General features: G+C 46.0%; 1 protein-coding gene across 1 annotated transcript in view; it reads left to right on the top strand.

Annotated features, from left to right (window-relative positions):
• Positions 1–2,673, top strand: part of LOC120050270 (tetratricopeptide repeat protein 21B-like) — an 87,356-nt gene extending 84,683 nt beyond the window's left edge. The window contains exons 24-25 of the mRNA XM_038996848.1: positions 1,242–1,946; positions 2,047–2,673. Coding sequence (XP_038852776.1) covers positions 1,242–1,946; positions 2,047–2,673 — 1,332 coding nt within the window. The remainder of the gene's footprint in view (positions 1–1,241; positions 1,947–2,046) is intronic.
• Positions 2,674–18,163: the final 15,490 nt, after the last annotated feature.

Below are 18,163 nucleotides of genomic sequence, written 5' to 3'. Positions count from 1 at the left end.
GAGAGAGAGGGAGGTAGAGAGAGAGAGAGGGAGGTAGAGAGAGAGAGAGGTAGAGAGAGAGGGTTAGCGAGAGAGAGGGGTAGAGAGACAGGGAGAGAGGGGTAGAGAAAGAGAGGGGTAGAGAAAGAGAGGGGTAGAGAGAGAGGGGTAGAGAGAGAGAGAGAGACAGAGAGAGAGGGGTAGAGAGACAGAGAGAGACAGAGAGAGAGAGGTAGAGAGAGAGGTAGAGAGAGAGAAATGGGACAAGGGAGCAGTGTAGGCTTCAGGAGATACTGCAGTCATGTAGAGAACCACAAAGGACTTGAGCAGCTGACATCATCACACATCCTCATCTATTCCCTGCTTTATTTATAGACTATTGAAACATTTACATATAAACTGCAAGTCGTATGAAATATAAATGGTGCTGTGTGTTTGTGAAACAGATGTTAATTGTACTCTCCTTGCGTTGTGTTTTGTCCAAATAAATCACCCCAGCCAGTGGTCCCAGTTGAGCATCATTTATTATCTGTAGTTAAACAGGAAACAGCACGTTAGTTGTGCAGGGCTTAACGATGTTGATGGCCGACGATGGTAAAATCTGTAGCATGAAGACAACTGTGTTAGCCGTGGCTTATGTGACCATGACATCGGTGTATGCTAGCTAACACAGTTATATACAGCAATCATATACCAAAGCACATCCCAGACAGCCCCTCAATCCCTAACAGGTACCATATACCCACACGTGTATAAATCAGCAAATACAGCAAACTTGTACACATTGTATAATATACCGATAGAATACAGTATTCAGAACGTGACCTACCCCTTGCATCACATTCTCATACTGGGGAGACCTGACGTTCGCGATCTCTCCCTATCTGCAAGAGGGGCCAATAACAACACGTCTTATTGTCATCGGAATTGAACCATCCAATAAGAATGCTTGAACACTAAATACACCTTTCTTTAGAGGCAAGTGGAAACATAACCAACCCTGTAACAGTTGATTTAATTATTGTCTTACGACTTGGTAGGTAGCCGCCCGCTACTCCAGCAGCTCCCTAACAAAACCATGTGTTCCTCCTCCATTCTAACCTCTCCATACTAACATGGGGAATTCTGTCCCTCTGGGAGGGACTGGCAGGCGAGGTCACTATCTCCCCAAAGCCGAGAGGCAAATGAACAGATTCACTAGAAAACAGCAGAAGCACAGCGTAGGATGACCTCAAAACCCCCATGTATTGACTCGGCATCAGAGTGGCATCAGAGTGGCATCAGAGTGGCATCAGAGTGGCATCAGAGTGGCATCAGAGTGGCATCAGTGCGGCATCAGTGCGGCATCAGAGCGCTATCAGAGCGCTATCAGAGCGCTATCAGAGCGGCATCAGAGCGGCATCAGAGCGCTATCAGAGCGCTATCAGAGCGGCATCAGAGCGCTATCAGAGCGGCATCAGAGCGCTATCAGAGTGCTATCGGAGTGGCATCAGAGTGCTATCAGAGTGGCATCAGAGTGCTATCAGAGTGCTATCGGAGTGGCATCAGAGTGCTATCAGAGTGGCATCAGAGTGGCATCAGAGTGGCATCAGAGTGCTATCAGAGTGGCATCAGAGTGCTATCAGAGTGCTATCAGAGTGCTATCAGAGTGGCATCAGAGTGGCATCAGAGTGGCATCAGAGTGGCATCAGATTGGCATCAGTGCGCTTTCAGAGTGGCATCAGAGTGGCATCAGAGTGGCATCAGAGAGGCATCAGAGTGGCATCAGAGAGCTATCAGAGTGGCATCAGAGTGGCATCAGAGTGGCATCAGTGCGGCATCAGTGCGGCATCAGAGTGCTATCAGAGTGCTATCAGAGTGCTATCAGAGTGCTATCAGAGTGCTTTCAGAGTGGCATCAGAGTGGCATCAGAGAGGCATCAGAGAGGCATCAGAGTGCTACCAGAGTGCTACCAGAGTGCTACCAGAGTGCTACCAGAGTGCTTTCAGAGTGGCATCAGAGTGCTATCAGAGTGCTATCAGAGTGGCATCAGAGTGGCATCATAGTGGCATCAGTGTGGCATCATAGTGGCATCATAGTGGCATCATAGTGGCATCAGAGAGGCATCAGAGTGGCATCAGAGTGCTATCAGAGTGCTATCAGAGTGGCATCAGAGTGCTATCAGAGTGGCATCAGAGTGGCATCAGAGTGGCATCAGAGTGGCATCAGAGTGGCATCAGAGTGCTATCAGAGTGCTATCAGAGTGCTATCAGAGTGCTATCAGAGTGCTATCAGAGTGCTTTCAGAGTGCTTTCAGAGTGCTATCAGAGTGCTATCAGAGTGGCATCAGAGTGGCATCAGAGTGGCATCAGAGTGGCATCAGAGTGGCATCAGAGTGCTATCAGAGTGCTATCAGAGTGCTATCAGAGTGCTATCAGAGTGCTATCAGAGTGCTATCAGAGTGCTATCAGAGTGCTTTCAGAGTGCTTTCAGAGTGGAATCAGTGTGGCATCAGTGTGGCATCAGAGTGGCATCAGCGTGGCATCAGAGAGGCATCAGAGTGGCATCATAGTGGCATCAGTGCGGCATCAGTGCGCTATCAGTGCGCTATCAGAGTGCTATCATAGTGGCATCAGAGAGGCATCAGAGAGGCATCAGAGTGGCATCAGTGCGGCATCAGTGCGCTATCAGAGTGCTATCATAGTGGCATCATAGTGGCATCAGAGAGGCATCAGAGAGGCATCAGCGAGGCATCAGAGAGGCATCAGAGAGGCATCAGAGTGGCATCAGAGTGGCATCAGAGTGGCATCAGAGATAAAGCCATGTGGACATCAATAGATCCATCTGGTTAAAACTTCAACTATTCCCTTTTTTCATTTCATGATATAAATAGATCGTAGTTCATTTACATTCTGCTCCTGTCTGTTAAGATGATGGAAATTAATTAATTATTGTCATTCTGCTGAAATAATAAAAGCACTGTTTAGAGCCTAGAAATGTACTTACAATCAGATAACACAATCACAACTTAATTTGTTGATAAGTCTTAGAATTTACTTTTTAATATTCTGAGAAAGAACCAGATATCTGATGAGATGGAAATGTATTTTCCCGAGATGGCGTCTTGAACTCAATTGTAGGAATCAGAGTCTGATTGGACGACTGCTGCTGCTGGTTCAGCCACTAAAGGCTTGTCTAATTTGATTGTATTTTTTGTGTTTTGTGTTGCGGTTTTGAGTTATTTCCCCCTGTAGTTGAGCCAGCGTGGTGTTCCAGTCAGAGAGACATAATCAACCTGTCACTGCTAATATCCATCCAGTCTATACCTGGCCTTCTACTGCTGAGTAAACATTGAAATACCACATCATGCTTCGTCATGACCACACACACATCTTACCTTGTGGGATTTTTCGAGACCCTTTCAAAAGCATTGCATGTCATTTCTACTGCAAGTCCAGTTTCATATATGGCCTGTATGTGTTCTCACAGCAGAGAGAGCAGGATGACACTGCACTGTTGTTGAGGAGATAATGGCCGATGTTGTTCTGAGGGACTGGTGAAGACTTTGGACCCATGTCCCAGATCCTTACTGACGGCAGGTCAAACTGAAGACTTCAAATCAGTCTGAAACGGAGTCTCTAATCCTTGACAGAGCAGTAATAGGAGAACCACGTTGACTTAACCATGAGGGATTAGACCCCGTGAGCCTGTTAATACATCAGACAGGAGGGGTGTTACACTGCTACACAGTGTTAAACCTCTGTGGGCCTGCTTCTACAATGTTAAACCTCTGTGAGCCAGCCTCTACAATGTTAAACCTCTGTGAGCCAGCCTCTACAATGTTAAACCTCTGTGGGCCAGCCTCTACAATGTTAAACCTCTGTGGGCCAGCCTCTACAGTGTTAAACCTCTGTGGGCCTGCTTCTACAATGTTAAACCTCTGTGAGCCAGCCTCTACAATGTTAAACCTCTGTGAGCCAGCCTCTACAATGTTAAACCTCTGTGGTCCAGCCTCTACAATGTTAAACCTCTGTGGGCCAGCCTCTACAATGTTAAACCTCTGTGGGCCTGTCTCTACAGTGTTAAATCTCTGTGGGCCAGCCTCTAAAATGTTAAACCTCTGTGGGCCAGCCTCTACAGTGTTAAACCTCAGTGGACCAGTCTCTACAGTGTTAAACCTCTGTTGGCCAGCCTCTACAGTGTTAAACCTCTGTGAGCCAGCCTCTACAGTGTTAAACCTCTGTGGGCCAGCCTCTACAGTGTTAAACCTCTGTGGGCCAGCCTCTACAGTGTTACATCTCTGTTGGCCAGCCTCTACAGTGTTAAACCTCTGTGGGCCAGCCTCTACAGTGTTAAACCTCTGTGGGCCAGTCTCTACAGTGTTAAACCTCTGTGGGCCAGTCTCTACAATGTTAAACCTCTGTGGGCCTGTCTCTAAAATGTTAAACCTCTGTGGGCCTGTCTCTACAGTGTTAAACCTCTGTGGGCCAGCCTCTACAGTGTTAAACCTCTGTGGGCCAGCCTCTACAGTGTTAAACCTCTGTGGGCCAGCCTCTACAGTGTTAAACCTCTGTGGGCCAGCCTCTACAGTGTTAAACCTCTGTGGGCCAGCCTCTACAGTGTTAAACCTCTGTGGGCCTGTCTCTACAGTGTTAAACCTCTGTGGGCCAGCCTCTACAGTATTAAACCTCTGTGGGCCAGCCTCTACAGTGTTAAACCTCTGTGGGCCTGTCTCTATGGTGAAATGATTTGATATTGAGATAAAAACGGTTACATTGGACCTTTAGTACAAACACCAACAACAGCAACAAACAGACAGAGAGAGAACTAGTCAACAAGTCATTGAACTTGTCAACCAGTCATTAAACCAGTCAACCAGTCAGTGAACCAGTCAGTGAACCTGTCACGAACGTTGTTGTAAGAATCGGACCAAAATGCAGCGTGGTTTGGGTTCATCTTTATTACGTGAACCGGCAAAAAACAATAAAGAACAAACGAACGTGAAGCTATGCAGTGCTCAAGGCAACTATACACAAACAAGATCCCACAACAAACAGGTGGGAAAAGGCTGCCTAAATATGATCCCCATTCAGAGACAACGATAGACAGCTGCCTCTGATTGGGAACCATACCAAGCCAACCTAGAAATAAAGAAACTAGAATGCCCACCCTAGTCACACCCCGACCTAACCAAAATAGAGAATAAAGGATCTCCAAGGTCAGGGCAAAACCTGACTCTGTAGGGAAGGGTCCGGGTGGGCATCTAGCCTCGGTGGCGGCTCCAGTGCGGGACATAGACCACGCTCCGCTCGCGGATCCGCCCGCTTCGGTGGCGACTCTGGTGCGGGGATTGTCGCCGGAAGCTCCGGACCATGGATCGTCGCCGGAGGAACCGGACTGTGGATCATCGCCGGGGCCTCCGGACCGTGGATCGTCGCCAGAAGCTCCGGACTGGGAACCCTCGCTGGAGGTGCCGGACTGGGAACCCTCGCAGGAGGCTCTGGACTAGGAACCCTCGCAGGAGGCTCCGGACTGGGAACCCTCGCAGGAGGCTCTGGACTAGGAACTCTTGCAGGAGGCTCCGGACTGGGAACCCTCGCAGGAGGCTCTGGACTGGGAACCCTCGCAGGAGGCTCCGGACTGGGAACCCTCGCAGGAGGCTCTGGACTGGGAAACCTCGCAGGAGGCTCTGGACTAGGAACCCTCACTGGAGGCTCTGGACTGTGAACCCTCGCAGGAGGCTCTGGACCATGGATTATCACTGGAGGCTCTGGGCCATGGATCATCACTGGAGGCTCCGGACTGGGAACCGTCGCTGGAGGCTCCAGACTGGGAACCGTCGCAGGAGACTCTGGACTGCAGACCGTCGCTGGAGGCTCTGGACTGCAGACCTTCGCTGGAGGCTTTGGATTGTAGACCGTCGCTGGAGGCCTGGTGCCTGGAGCTGGCACAGGGCATACCAGGCTGGGGAGATGCACTGGAGGCCTGGTGCGTGGAGCTGGCACAGGACGCACTGGGCTGTTGAGGCACACTGGAGACACGGTGCGTAGAACCGGCACAGGACGCACTGGGCTGTTGAGGCACACTGGAGGTCTGGAGCGTAGAGCTGGCACAACATGTCCTGGACAGATGACAACCTTCGCACTGGAAGTGCGGAGAGCTGGCACAGGATGCACCTGGCTGTAGAGGCGCACTGGAGACACGGTGCGTAGAACCGGCACACATTGTACCGGAACCTTGACACGCTCCTCAAAGCGAGTGTGGAGAGCTGGCACAGGACATACTGGGCTGTGGAGGCGCACTGGAGACCTGGTGCGCGGAACCGGCAAAGATGGTACCGGATAGATGACACGCTCCTCAGGACGAATACGGGGAGGTGACACAGGTGGCATCGGACGGCTAACACGCTCCTCAGGGCGAATGTCTTGCCTCCCCAGCCAAACCAACAGCTCTTCCGCTTCACTCTCTTCACATTTCGCCAACCACTCCTCGAAGGTCTCTATCTCACCCCTCCATTCACTCTCTCTCAATCTATCCATCGCTTCCTGCATGGTTTCTAACTCACCCCTCAGCGTCGCCGATCACCCCGTGTGCCCCCCCCAAAAGATTTTGGGCCTACGTCGTGGCCGCGAACCCCGATGTCGTTGCTTTCCCTCCTTCGCTGCTTCCGCCTGCTTCCATGGCAGGCTTTTGTCTCCTGCCATTATTTAATCCCAAGTCCAGGATGTCCTCCACTCCTTGCTTTCCTCCCAGGCCCAGGATCCCTGCTCCTCCTGGGCACGCTGCTTGGTCCGTTGGTGGTGGGAACTTCTGTCACGAACGTTGTTGTAAGAATCGGACCAAAATGCAGCGTTGTTTGGGTTCATCATCTTTATTACGTGATCCGGCAAAAAACAATAAAGAACAAACGAACGTGAAGCTATGCAGTGCTCAAGGCAACTATACACAAACAAGATCCCACAACAAACAGGTGGGAAAAGGCTGCCTAAATATGATCCCCATTCAGAGACAACGATAGACAGCTGCCTCTGATTGAGAACCATACCAAGCCAACCTAGAAATAAAGAAACTAGAATGCCCACCCTAGTCACACCCCGACCTAACCAAAATAGAGAATAAAGGATCTCCAAGGTCAGGGCGTGACTGTACCCCCCCCCCGGGACAAAGATCGTACTTTTTGGAGAAATGTCCTCTGGTCTGATGAAACAAATATAGAACTGTTTGGCCATAATGACCATCATTATGTTTGAAGGAAAAAGGGGGAGGTTTGCAAGCTGAAGAACACCATCCCAACCGTGAAGCACGGGGGTGGCAGCATCATGTTGTGGGGGTGCTTTGCTGCAGGAGGGACTGGTGCACTTCACAAAATAGATGGCATCATGAGGGAGGAAAATTGTGGATATATTGAAGCAACATCTCAAGACATCGGTCAGGAAGTTAAAGCTTGGTCGCAAATGGGTCTTCCAAATGGACAATGACCCCAAGCATGCTTCCAAAGTTGTAGCAAAATGGCTTAACTTCTTCTGGCTGCAAGCCCGAGGCCGCCCACAATATGACAACAGCCACTTCAAGTGCAGGGCGCGAAATTCAAAATATATTTTTTTGAAATATTTAACTTTCACACATTAACAAGTCCAATACAGCAAATGAAAGGTACACATCTTGTGAATCCAGCCAACATGTCCGATTTTTAAAATGTTTTACAGCGAAAACAGCACGTATATTTATGTTAGCTCACCACCAAATGCAAAAAAGGACAGACATTTTTCACAGCACAGGTAGCATGCACAAAGCCAACCTAACTAACCAAGAACCAACCAAACTAACCAACAAACAACTTCATCAGATGACAGTCTTATAACATGTTATTCAATAAATCTATGTTTTGTTCGAAAAATGTGCATATTTCAGGTATAAATCATAGTTTACATTGCAGCTACAATCAGAAATTGCACCGAAAGCAGACAGAATAATTACAGACACCAACGCCAAATACCTAAATACTCATTATAAAACATTTCTGAAAAATACATAGTGTACAGCAAATGAAAGACAGGCATCTTGTGATTCCAGACAATATTTCCGATTTATTAAGTGTTTTACAGTGAAAACACAATATAATATAGCGTTATATTAGCTTACCACAATAGCCAAAAACACAAGCCATTTCCCAGCAGTAAAAGATAGTGATCATAACAAACCAGTAAAAGATATATAATTTTTGACTAACCTTGATATTCTTCATCAGATGACAGTCCTATAACATCAGGTTATACATACACTTATGTTTTGTTCGACAATGTGCATATTTAGAGCTGAAATCAATGGTTATACAGTGTGCTAACTTAGCTACTTTTTCCCACAACGTCCGGATTTTTTTTCTGACACTTTTTCTGACACACATATTCTGACCAAATAGCTATTCATAAACATAACTAAAACATACATGTTGTATAGGAAATGATAGATCCACTAGTTCTTAATGCAATCACCGTGTTAGAATTCTAAAAATAACTTCATTTCGACATACAGCTTCGGTATAGCTAGAGTACCCAAAAGCTGGGCGCCGACGACTAGTTCACATGTACGACAGATATATGAAATAGCATCATAAAATGTTTCCTACTTTTGCTGATCTTCCATCAGAATGTTGTACAAGGTGTCCTTTGTCAAGAACAATCGTTGTTTGGATTTAGAACGGCCTCTTTCCCTCTCGATTTAGCAAGCACACTTGCCAAGTGGCACGAATCTCTCCATGTCAACAAACGGAAGAGAACGGAACACGGCAAAACTCCCGAAAAAATTTCAATAATCTGATTAAACTATATTGAAAAAACATACTTTACGATGATATGGTCACATGTATCAAATAAAATCAAAGCCGGAGATAGTAGTCGCCTATAACGACAGCTTTTCAAAAGGCAAATCCAGGTCCCTCTTCGCGCCTTCCAGAAAACAGGAAATGGGGGACACGTCATTCCAAGAGCTGTAATTCGAGTCCAGATCAAGTTACACACTCCATTTCTTCTCTCACTCCTTGTTGACATCTAGTGGAAGACGTATGAAGTGCATCTAAACTAATAAATAACAAGGACTTTAATAGGCAGGCCCTAGAACAGAGCCTCAATTTCAGATTTTCCACTTCCTGTCAGGAAGTTTGCTGCAAAATGAGTTCTGTTTTACTCACAGATATAATTCAAACGGTTTTAGAAACTAGAGAGTGTTTTCTATCCAATAGTAATAATAATATGCATATTGTACGAGCAAGAATTGAGTACGAGGCCGTTTGAAATGGGCACCTTTTATCTGGCTACTCAATACTGCCCCTGCAGCCAAAACAGGTTAAGGACAACAAAGTTAAGGTATTGGAGTGGCCATCACAAAGCCCTAACCTCAATCCCATAGAAAATGTGTGGGCAGAACTGAAAAAGCGTGTGTGAGCAAGGAGGCCTACAAACCTGACTCAGTTACACCAGCTCTGTCAGGAGGATTGGGCCAAAATTCACCCAACTTATTGTGGTAAACTTGTGGAAGGCTACCCAAAACTTTTGACCTAAGTTAAACAGGCAATGCTACCAAATACTAATTGATTGTATGTAAACTTCTGACCCACTTGGAATGTGATGAAATAAATAAATGCTGAAATAAATCATTCTCTCTACTGTTATTCTGACATTTCACATTCTTAAAATAAAGTGGTGATCCTAACTGACCTAAAACAGGGAATTTTTACTAGGATTAAATGTCAGGAATTGTGAAAAACTGAGTTTAAATGTATTTGGCTAAGGTGTATGTAAACTTTCCACTTCAACTGTATATAGGGAAGGTAATCAGGCAGGTGATGGAGTCCAGGTCAGTCTGATGAGGCGCTGGTGCGCGTAACGATGGTGACAGGTGTGCGTAATAATGAGCAGCCTGCTGACCTCAAGCACCGGAAAGGGAGTATACGTGACATTTAGGTCATTATTGTGGAGTTGTTGGTCAGTTTTCTCCCATCACAACCACTGCATTACGTAGCTGTTTGAAAATCACTATGGGGACATCCCAGAGCAGTTCGCTCAGTTCAGAAAGGACATTATCTTTCATGTGTAGTTGAATACATCATCCACAGCATTATTATTAAGTTGACCTTAAAAAATTAAATGTCTGCTTTGTTATTGTTACCCATCTACCAATCACTGCCCTTCTTTATGAGTCTTTCGAAAATGCTCCCTGTTCTTTGTAGTTTAATAATCTGTGCTTGCAATTCATAACGTGACTGAGAGACTTTACAGATGTTGATTGTATGGGGGACAGAGGAAGGGGTAGTCATTCATTAATCATGCAACCTCTTGTGGTATCCCAGGAGGTCTACCCCGGGGGGTGGTAGTAGAGGGGAGGTATGTGATGCGACATTGGCTCCCTCTGCTTTGAGTACACGAGCTGGGCACCCCGACACGGATAGCTCCAAGTGGGGGTAATTAGGGGAAAGTGCCAACCAGCCGTGGAGGACACATAAAAGGAGCACTGTGACACGGGAGAGAACCGGGAGAGACCGTCAAAGCTGAGAAGAAGGACCGAGCCAAACCTATGTGATTTTCTTTGTTATGTTTATTTTATGGACTAGTAAAGTTGTGTTTTGCTAACTAAAACCTCCCTGTCTCTGTGTAATCTCTGCTCAACCCAACACCCCACGGTTTACCACACTATTATCTCACACGGAGTGAGCCCGTGTAACGTATTATGTGATTTGTTAAGCCAAATTTTACTCCTTAATTAATTTAGGATTGCCTAAACAAAGGGGTGAATACTTATTAACGACTATATTTTAGTTATTTAATTTGTATTTTTCTTTTAAATTGTAGCAATTTCTTTTCACTTTGGCTTTATGGAATATTTTGTTCCATAATGTGTATTTTTATCTGTTTTTTTAATCTAATTTTACTGCTGCATCAGTTACTTGATGTGGAATAGAGTTCCACATCGTCATGGCTCTATGTAGTAATGTGCACCTCCCATAATCTGTTCTGGACTTGGGGACTGTGAAGACACCTCTTGTGGCATGTCTTGTGAGGTATGAATGGGTGTCCGAGCTATGTGCCAGTAGTTCAAACAGACAGCTCGGTGCATTCAACATGTCAATACCTCTCATAAATAAAAGCAGTGATGAAGTCAACCTCTCCTCCACTTTGAGCCAGGAGAAAGTGACATGCATAATATTAATTTTAGGTCTCTGTATAAACCCTGTTCTGAGCCAATTTCATTTTTTCTAAGTTTCTTTTTGTAGCACCTGACCACACAACTGAACAGTAGTCCAGGTGTGACAAAACTAGGGTCTGCAGGACCTGCCTTGTTGATAGTGCTGTTAAAAAGGCAGAGCAGCGCTTTATTATGGACAGACTTCTCCCCATCTTAGCTACTGTTGTATCAAAATGTTTTTACCAAGACAGTTTTAGAATCCAGGGTTAATCCAAGCAGTTTAGTCACTTCAGCTTGCTCAATTTCCACATTATTTATTACAAGATTTAGTTGAGGTTTAGGGTTTAGTGAATGATTTGTCCCAAATTCAATGCTTTTTTAAAAATTTATTTTATATTTAGGGCTAACGTATTCCCTGTAACCCATTCTGAAACTAACTGCAGCTAGTTAGTTGAGGTTTAGGGTTTAATGAATTATTTGTCCCAAAAAAATGCTTTTAGTTAAAAACATATTTAGGACTAACTTATTCCTTGCCACCCATTCTGAAACTAACTGCAGCTCTTTATTAAGTGTTGCAGTCATTTCAGTCGCTGTAGTAGCTGACGTGTAAGGTGTTGAGTCATCCGCATACATAGACACACTGGCTTTACTCAAAGCCAGTGGCTTGTTGTTAGTATAGATTGAAAAAGTAATGGGCCTAGACAGCTGCCCTGGGGAATTCCTGATTCTACCTGGATTATGTTGGAGAGGCTTCCATTAAAGAACACCCTCTGTGTTCTGTTAGACAGGTAACTCTTTATCCACCATATAGCAGGGGGTGTAAAGCCATAACACATAAGTATGAAGCAGTCTAATGTCTGTTGTTGGAGGCCTGCCGCCAGCAACGGTTTGTGTCTCACGGTGCCTCCCTTTCAGATGGCTCAGCATTGCATCTGTACTATGATTACTGTACCTCAATTTCACACTTCTCAAAGTATTGCCATTTGCCGTACAGGACTTTCCTGCTGTCGCTTGCCTTTCTCTGCCATTTTTCCAAGTTGATGATGTGTGGAGCTCTTTATATCTGTGGCAAATAATTTGAAAGATGCATGTCTCCTACTGTTACAGCAGGTATTTGTTAAATGTTTTGTTTTCTGATGACGATGGGGCTCTATTAGAGGTAGTTTTGTGATAAGTTTGCTAATCTTGCCAATTTAAAAAATCATTAAAATAGTTGGCAATATCAGCCGGTTTTGGAATGAATGAGCCATCTGATTCAATGAATGGTGGAACTGAGTTTGCCTACTATGGCACACCACCTCAGTGCTAACAGTATCACTCTGGTTCATGGGCACATGATTACAACATACAATAGCTGTAGGATCAGCAGGAGCAGTTAGAGGGACATTAATTGGCCTTTCTAGGGAGTTTTTCCTAGCCACCGTGCTTCTACACCTGCATTGCTTGCTGTTTGGGGTTTTAGGCTGGGTTTCTGTACAGCACTTCGAGATATTAGCTGATGTACGAAGGGCTATATAAAATAAACTTGATTTGATTTGATTTGATTAATTAGGTTACTTACATTGTGTCTACCAATGCCCCTGGTGTAATGTATATTTGCTGAAGCATTATGCCAACTTAGGGACACAATGGTAGGGATTAACTGAGCTGGGCTTGGGTCATTGATAAGTCATTGTCTCAACGCAGCCTTATAATGCTGTTAAAACTCACATGGACTACGATAGAATCGATAGAATCGATTTCCATGTCCTGATGTAGTACATCCCGGAGCAGCTTAGTATTGTCCTTTACTCGAGTTCCGGGATAGGACATTGTTTTTGCACCAGGAATGGTCACATTTCTTACAATGGAGCTGCCCAAAATCACGGCTGGCAAGTAGGACGAGGAAATCCGCCCACTCCCACGTTTCACAGGATTCGGGGAACCAGGATTGGACGAGGCAGGATAACTTGAGCCCGTTCCTCCCAGCGCCTGGTGCAGGCCTCTGACAGATGGAGAAGCTCCGCTCGATCCAGAGCAAGGACGGAAAGTTGCCGACGTCGACTTCAAAATCGTAGGAGTAGGCACTGAGGCTGCAGACACAGGTATCCCAAACGAAAAAGGTGCAGGAAGGTCAGGCTCCAGGTAAAACTATTTGTTGTTTCTATCCGCTCCGGGCATCTCGTTGGAAGTGTAGACTGTTTTGCAGGAGGCTTCCACGGCTCATGACATGCGACCATTGTTGATTGCCTTGTTCCTCTTGCTGTGCTCCTTCGACTCCGCTATCAGATGGCGGAGCTCCGGGCAACATCGGCCAGTCAGATTACGAGAAACGACAAGGCAGAGATGCATCCAACAAGAACGAACGCTGTTCAGCCACCGGCGTTGACAAGGTAAACATTCTGAGGTTTCCCCAGTTTCTTACGTAGGCTGGCGACCTGCGTGATCAAGGAAGCCTCCTCAAGCCTATATCCTCGGCATGCAAACAATTGCCACGTTGGATCCGGTTTGTCCCGAAACAAAGCATCGTAGATACAGTTCCTACAGAGCTGGAACCGTTCATTAATCTAGTAGTCACTAGACAAAGAGCGCTCCTCTCTGGCAGACAAACATGTACCCTTTAAAAATGCCTTAGAGAATAAAATACAAAAAATCCTTGTTTCTCTATTGAACGTTCAGATCCTGTTATGAAGGCTAGAAAACAAACTCTGTAGCTGATTGGCAGCTTCTCGGGCTATTGAGAAGTACACAGAGTGGACAAAACATTAGGAACACCTTCTCTTTCCATAACGTAGACTAACCAGGTGAATGGGCAGGACAAAATATTTAAGTGCCTTTGAACGGGGTGTGGTAGTAGGTGCCAGGCGCACTGGTTTGAGTGTGTCAAGAACTGCAACACTGCTGGGTTTGTCACAATCAACAGTTTCAAGTGTGTATCAAGAATGGTCCACCGCCCCAAAGGACATCCAACCAACTTGACACAACTGTGGGAAGCATTGGCGTCAACATGGGCCAGCATCCCTGTGGAATGCTTTTGACACCTTGTAGAGTCTATGCCCGATATATTGTTTTGAGGGCAAAAATGGGTGCAACTAAATATTAGGAAGGTGTACCTAATGTTTTGTACACTCAGTGTAGACGCACCTCCTCAATTAAGAATGCTAAGTCTAGCTACTTTCTAAGTTCTATGGTGATCTTTGCCATATTTGGGAAAATAATGATTAGACCGAAGCGTGGAAATTCATCCTCCCTGCCTAAGCAAGTTGTGTCAGGGTTTAGCACCTTTCCTGAGAAAAAATAGATAAGTAGTTCCATCAACTTCTAATGAACCTTTGTTTTCATTTAAACAGCTTTCTACTTGTGATGCGCTAGATTCCCTGCTTAAAAGATGTCACAAATCCACTGGGGTTGATTTGCTTGATTCTTTCTTGCTGCAGCTTTCTGCTCCCCTAATTGTGGAGTCATTGACACATATGTTTAACCTGACAATTATCTTGGGTCCCTAGGGTCTGGATGGAGGCCAGGGTGCTCCCTCTCCACACAGGTGGTGCTCCCTCTCCACACAGGTGGTGCTCCCTCTCCACCCAGGTGGTGCTCCCTCTCCACACAGGTGGTGCTCCCTCTCCACACAGGTGGTGCTCCCTCTCCACCCAGGTGGTGCTCCCTCTCCACCCAGGTGGTGCTCCCTCTCCACCCAGGTGGTGCTCCCTCTCCACCCAGGTGGTGCTCCCTCCCCACACAGGTGGTGCTCCCTCTCCACACAGGTGGTGCTCCCTCTCCACACAGGTGGTGCTCCCTCTCCACCCAGGTGGTGCTCCCTCTCCACACAGGTGGTGCTCCCTCTCCACACAGGTGGTGCTCCCTCTCCACACAGGTGGTGCTCCCTCTCCACACAGGTGGTGCTCCCTCTCCACATAGGTGGTGCTCCCTCTCCACCCAGGTGGTGCTCCCTCCCCACACAGGTGGTGCTCCCTCTCCACCCAGGTGGTGCTCCCTCCCCACCCAGGTGGTGCTCCCTCTCCACCCAGGTGGTGCTCCCTCCCCACACAGGTGGTGCTCCCTCTCCACACAGGTGGTGCTCCCTCCCCACACAGGTGGTGCTCCCTCTCCACCCAGGTGGTGCTCCCTCTCCACCCAGGTGGTGCTCCCTCCCCACACAGGTGGTGCTCCCTCTCCACACAGGTGGTGCTCCCTCTCCACCCAGGTGGAGAGGGAGGGACACACAGAGACCTCACAGTCAGAGTAACTACTGGGACACACAGAGTCCTCACAGTCAGAGTAACTCCTGGGACACACAGTCAGAGTAACTCCTGGGGGACACAGTCAGAGTAACTACAGGGACACAGTCAGAGTAACTAATGGGACACAGTCAGAGTAACTCCTGGGGACACACAGTCCTCTCATTGTCTGACAAACACCGCTCTAGCTCTGTCACGACATAGATGGATGTGGTGGAATGAGGCGCATCCAATGCAAAATAAACTGACAGAAGTTAATGGGGATGTTTTTATTATGTTAGATTGACGCAGCGGTGGAATGATGTCTTACATGGAAACACATTTACAAGACCAAGTACATTAATGGGGTAAACCTGCTCTAAGAGTATGCATTAGGCTGTTTGAGAGAAGGTTTGAATCCTAATCAACCCATCCACTGTGAGGACATCTGTTGTTGCAGAACAGTAGATCAATAAAGGTACAATATTCTAGCAGTAGTCAAGCTGCTGGTGCTGAAAAGCCTTGTAAGTACATATGTCAAATTAGATTCTTCTATTTAAGACGATAGCTAATATTTCACTTAAAACGGTGTTTAACATTTTTTTATGTCCAGGTTTTTTTTCTGGAAGGACTGATAACAGCACAAGTCCTGCAACAAACATAAATACTGTGAATGATAACTATTTTAATTACATAAAACATCATGAGTGTCAATGTCAGCCTAAAGTGTTTGGTTTTCAAAATGGTACAGCTTTTTAACAGTTTAAGCTACCGTCAGCTGTAAAAAATGTCTTACAATTACACAACTGGTTTATGAACTATGATTTAAATATGCATACATTTGCATAAAAATAATAAATTTACCACAGTACCTAATTTCCCCCATGACGGATTTTCTGTAAACAGTTATAAAAAAAATTGTAGTTTAGCAGACGCTCTTATCCAGAGCAATTTACAGCAGTGAGTGCATACATTTTAATGCTGGTTACCAACATATTAAAATAACAACGAATGACAGGTTTTCATTAAACAGGATGCTGTTGATGTGAGCCATGACCAGCCTTTCAAAGCACTTCATGGCTACCGACGTGAGGGCGTTGGGGCGGTAATCGTTTAGGCAGGTTACCTTCGCTTCCTTGGGCACAGGTACTATGGTGATCTGCTTGAAACATGTAGGTATTACAGACTCGGTCAGGCAGAGGTTGAAAATGTCAGTGAAGACACTTGCCTGTTGGTCCTCGCATAATTTGAGTACACGTCCTGGTAATTCATCTGGCCCGTGGCTTTGTGAATGTTGACCTGTTTAAAGGTCTTGCTCACATTGGCTACCAAGAGCGTTATCACACAGTCATCCAGAACAGCTGTTGCTCTCGTGCATGCTTCAGTGTTGCTTGCCCCGAAGCGAGCATAAAGGGCATTTAGCTCGTCTGGTAGGCTCGCGTCACTGGGCAGCTCGAGTCTGGGTTTCCCTTTGTTGTCCATAATAGTTTTCAAGCCCTGCCACATCCGACGAGCTTCAGAGCCGGTGTAGTAGAATTCAATCTTATCCTGTATTGACGCATTGCTTGTTTGATGGTTGGTCAGAGGGCACAGCGTGATTTCCTATAAGCGCCGCATTAGTGTCCCACTCCTTGAAAGCGGAAGCTCTAGCCTTTAGCTCGATGTGGATGTTGCCTGGAATCCATGGCTTCTGGTAGGAATATGTATGTATGGTCACTGGGGGACGTCGTCGTGATGAAGCCGATGACTGAGGTACTCCTTAATGCCATTGGATGAATCTTGGAACATATTCCAGTCTCTGCTAGCAAAACAATCCTTTAGCGTAGCATCCACGTCGTTTGACCATGTCGCTATTGAGCGAGTCACTGGTACTTCCTGCTTTAGTTTTTGCTTGTAAGCAGGAATAAGGAGAATATAATTATGGTCAGATTTGCCAAATGGAGGGCGAGGGAGGGCTTTGTATGCATCTCTGTGTGTGGCGTAAAGGTGGTCTAGAGTTTTTTTCCCTCTGGTTGCATATGTGACATGCTGGTAAAAATTTTGTAAAACTGATTTAAGTTTCCCTGCATTAAAGTCCCTGGCCTCTTGAAGCGGCACTTCTGGATGAGCATTTTCTTGTTTGCTTATGGTCTTATAGTCTTATAGGTTGAGTGCGGTCTTAGTGCCAGCATCGGTCTGTGGTGGTAAATAGATGGCTATGAATAATATAGATGAGAACTCTCTTGGTAGATAGTGTGATCTACAGTTTATCATAAGGTACTCCACCTCGGGCGAGCAATATTGCTGTTATTGACAAATAGACACCCCCACCCGTCGTCTTACCAGACTTCTCTGTTCTGCCGGTGCATGGAAAATCCCGGCAGCTCTATATTATCCATGTCATCGCTGAGCCACAACTTGGTGAAACATTAGATATTAACGTTTTTAATGTCCGGTTGGTAGGATAATCTTAATTGTAGGTCACTCTTTTTATTTTCCAATGATTGCACGTTAGCCAATAGAACGCGTGGCAGTGGGAGTTTACTCGCTCGCCTACGGATTCTCAGAAGGCAGCCCGACCTGCGCCCCCTTTTTCTCCGTCTTTTTTTCACGCAAATGACTGAGATTTGGGCCTGTTCCCAGGAAAGCAGTATATCCTTCTCGTCTGACTCGTTAAAGGGAAAAAGCTTTTTTTAGTTCGAGGTGAGTAATCGCTGTTCTGATGGCCAGAAGTTATTTTCGGTCATAAGAGACGGTAGCAGAAACATTATGTACAAAACAAGTTAAAAAATAAGTTACAAACAACGCTAAAAAAACACCAACAAAATAGCACAGTTGGTTAGGAGCGAGTA

This window comes from Salvelinus namaycush, chromosome 7 (assembly GCF_016432855.1).
Source record: "Salvelinus namaycush isolate Seneca chromosome 7, SaNama_1.0, whole genome shotgun sequence".
Classification (NCBI taxonomy): domain Eukaryota; kingdom Metazoa; phylum Chordata; class Actinopteri; order Salmoniformes; family Salmonidae; genus Salvelinus; species Salvelinus namaycush.
The sequence above is the reverse complement of the archived record's forward strand: the minus strand, read 5'-3'. Positions and strand labels throughout refer to the sequence as shown.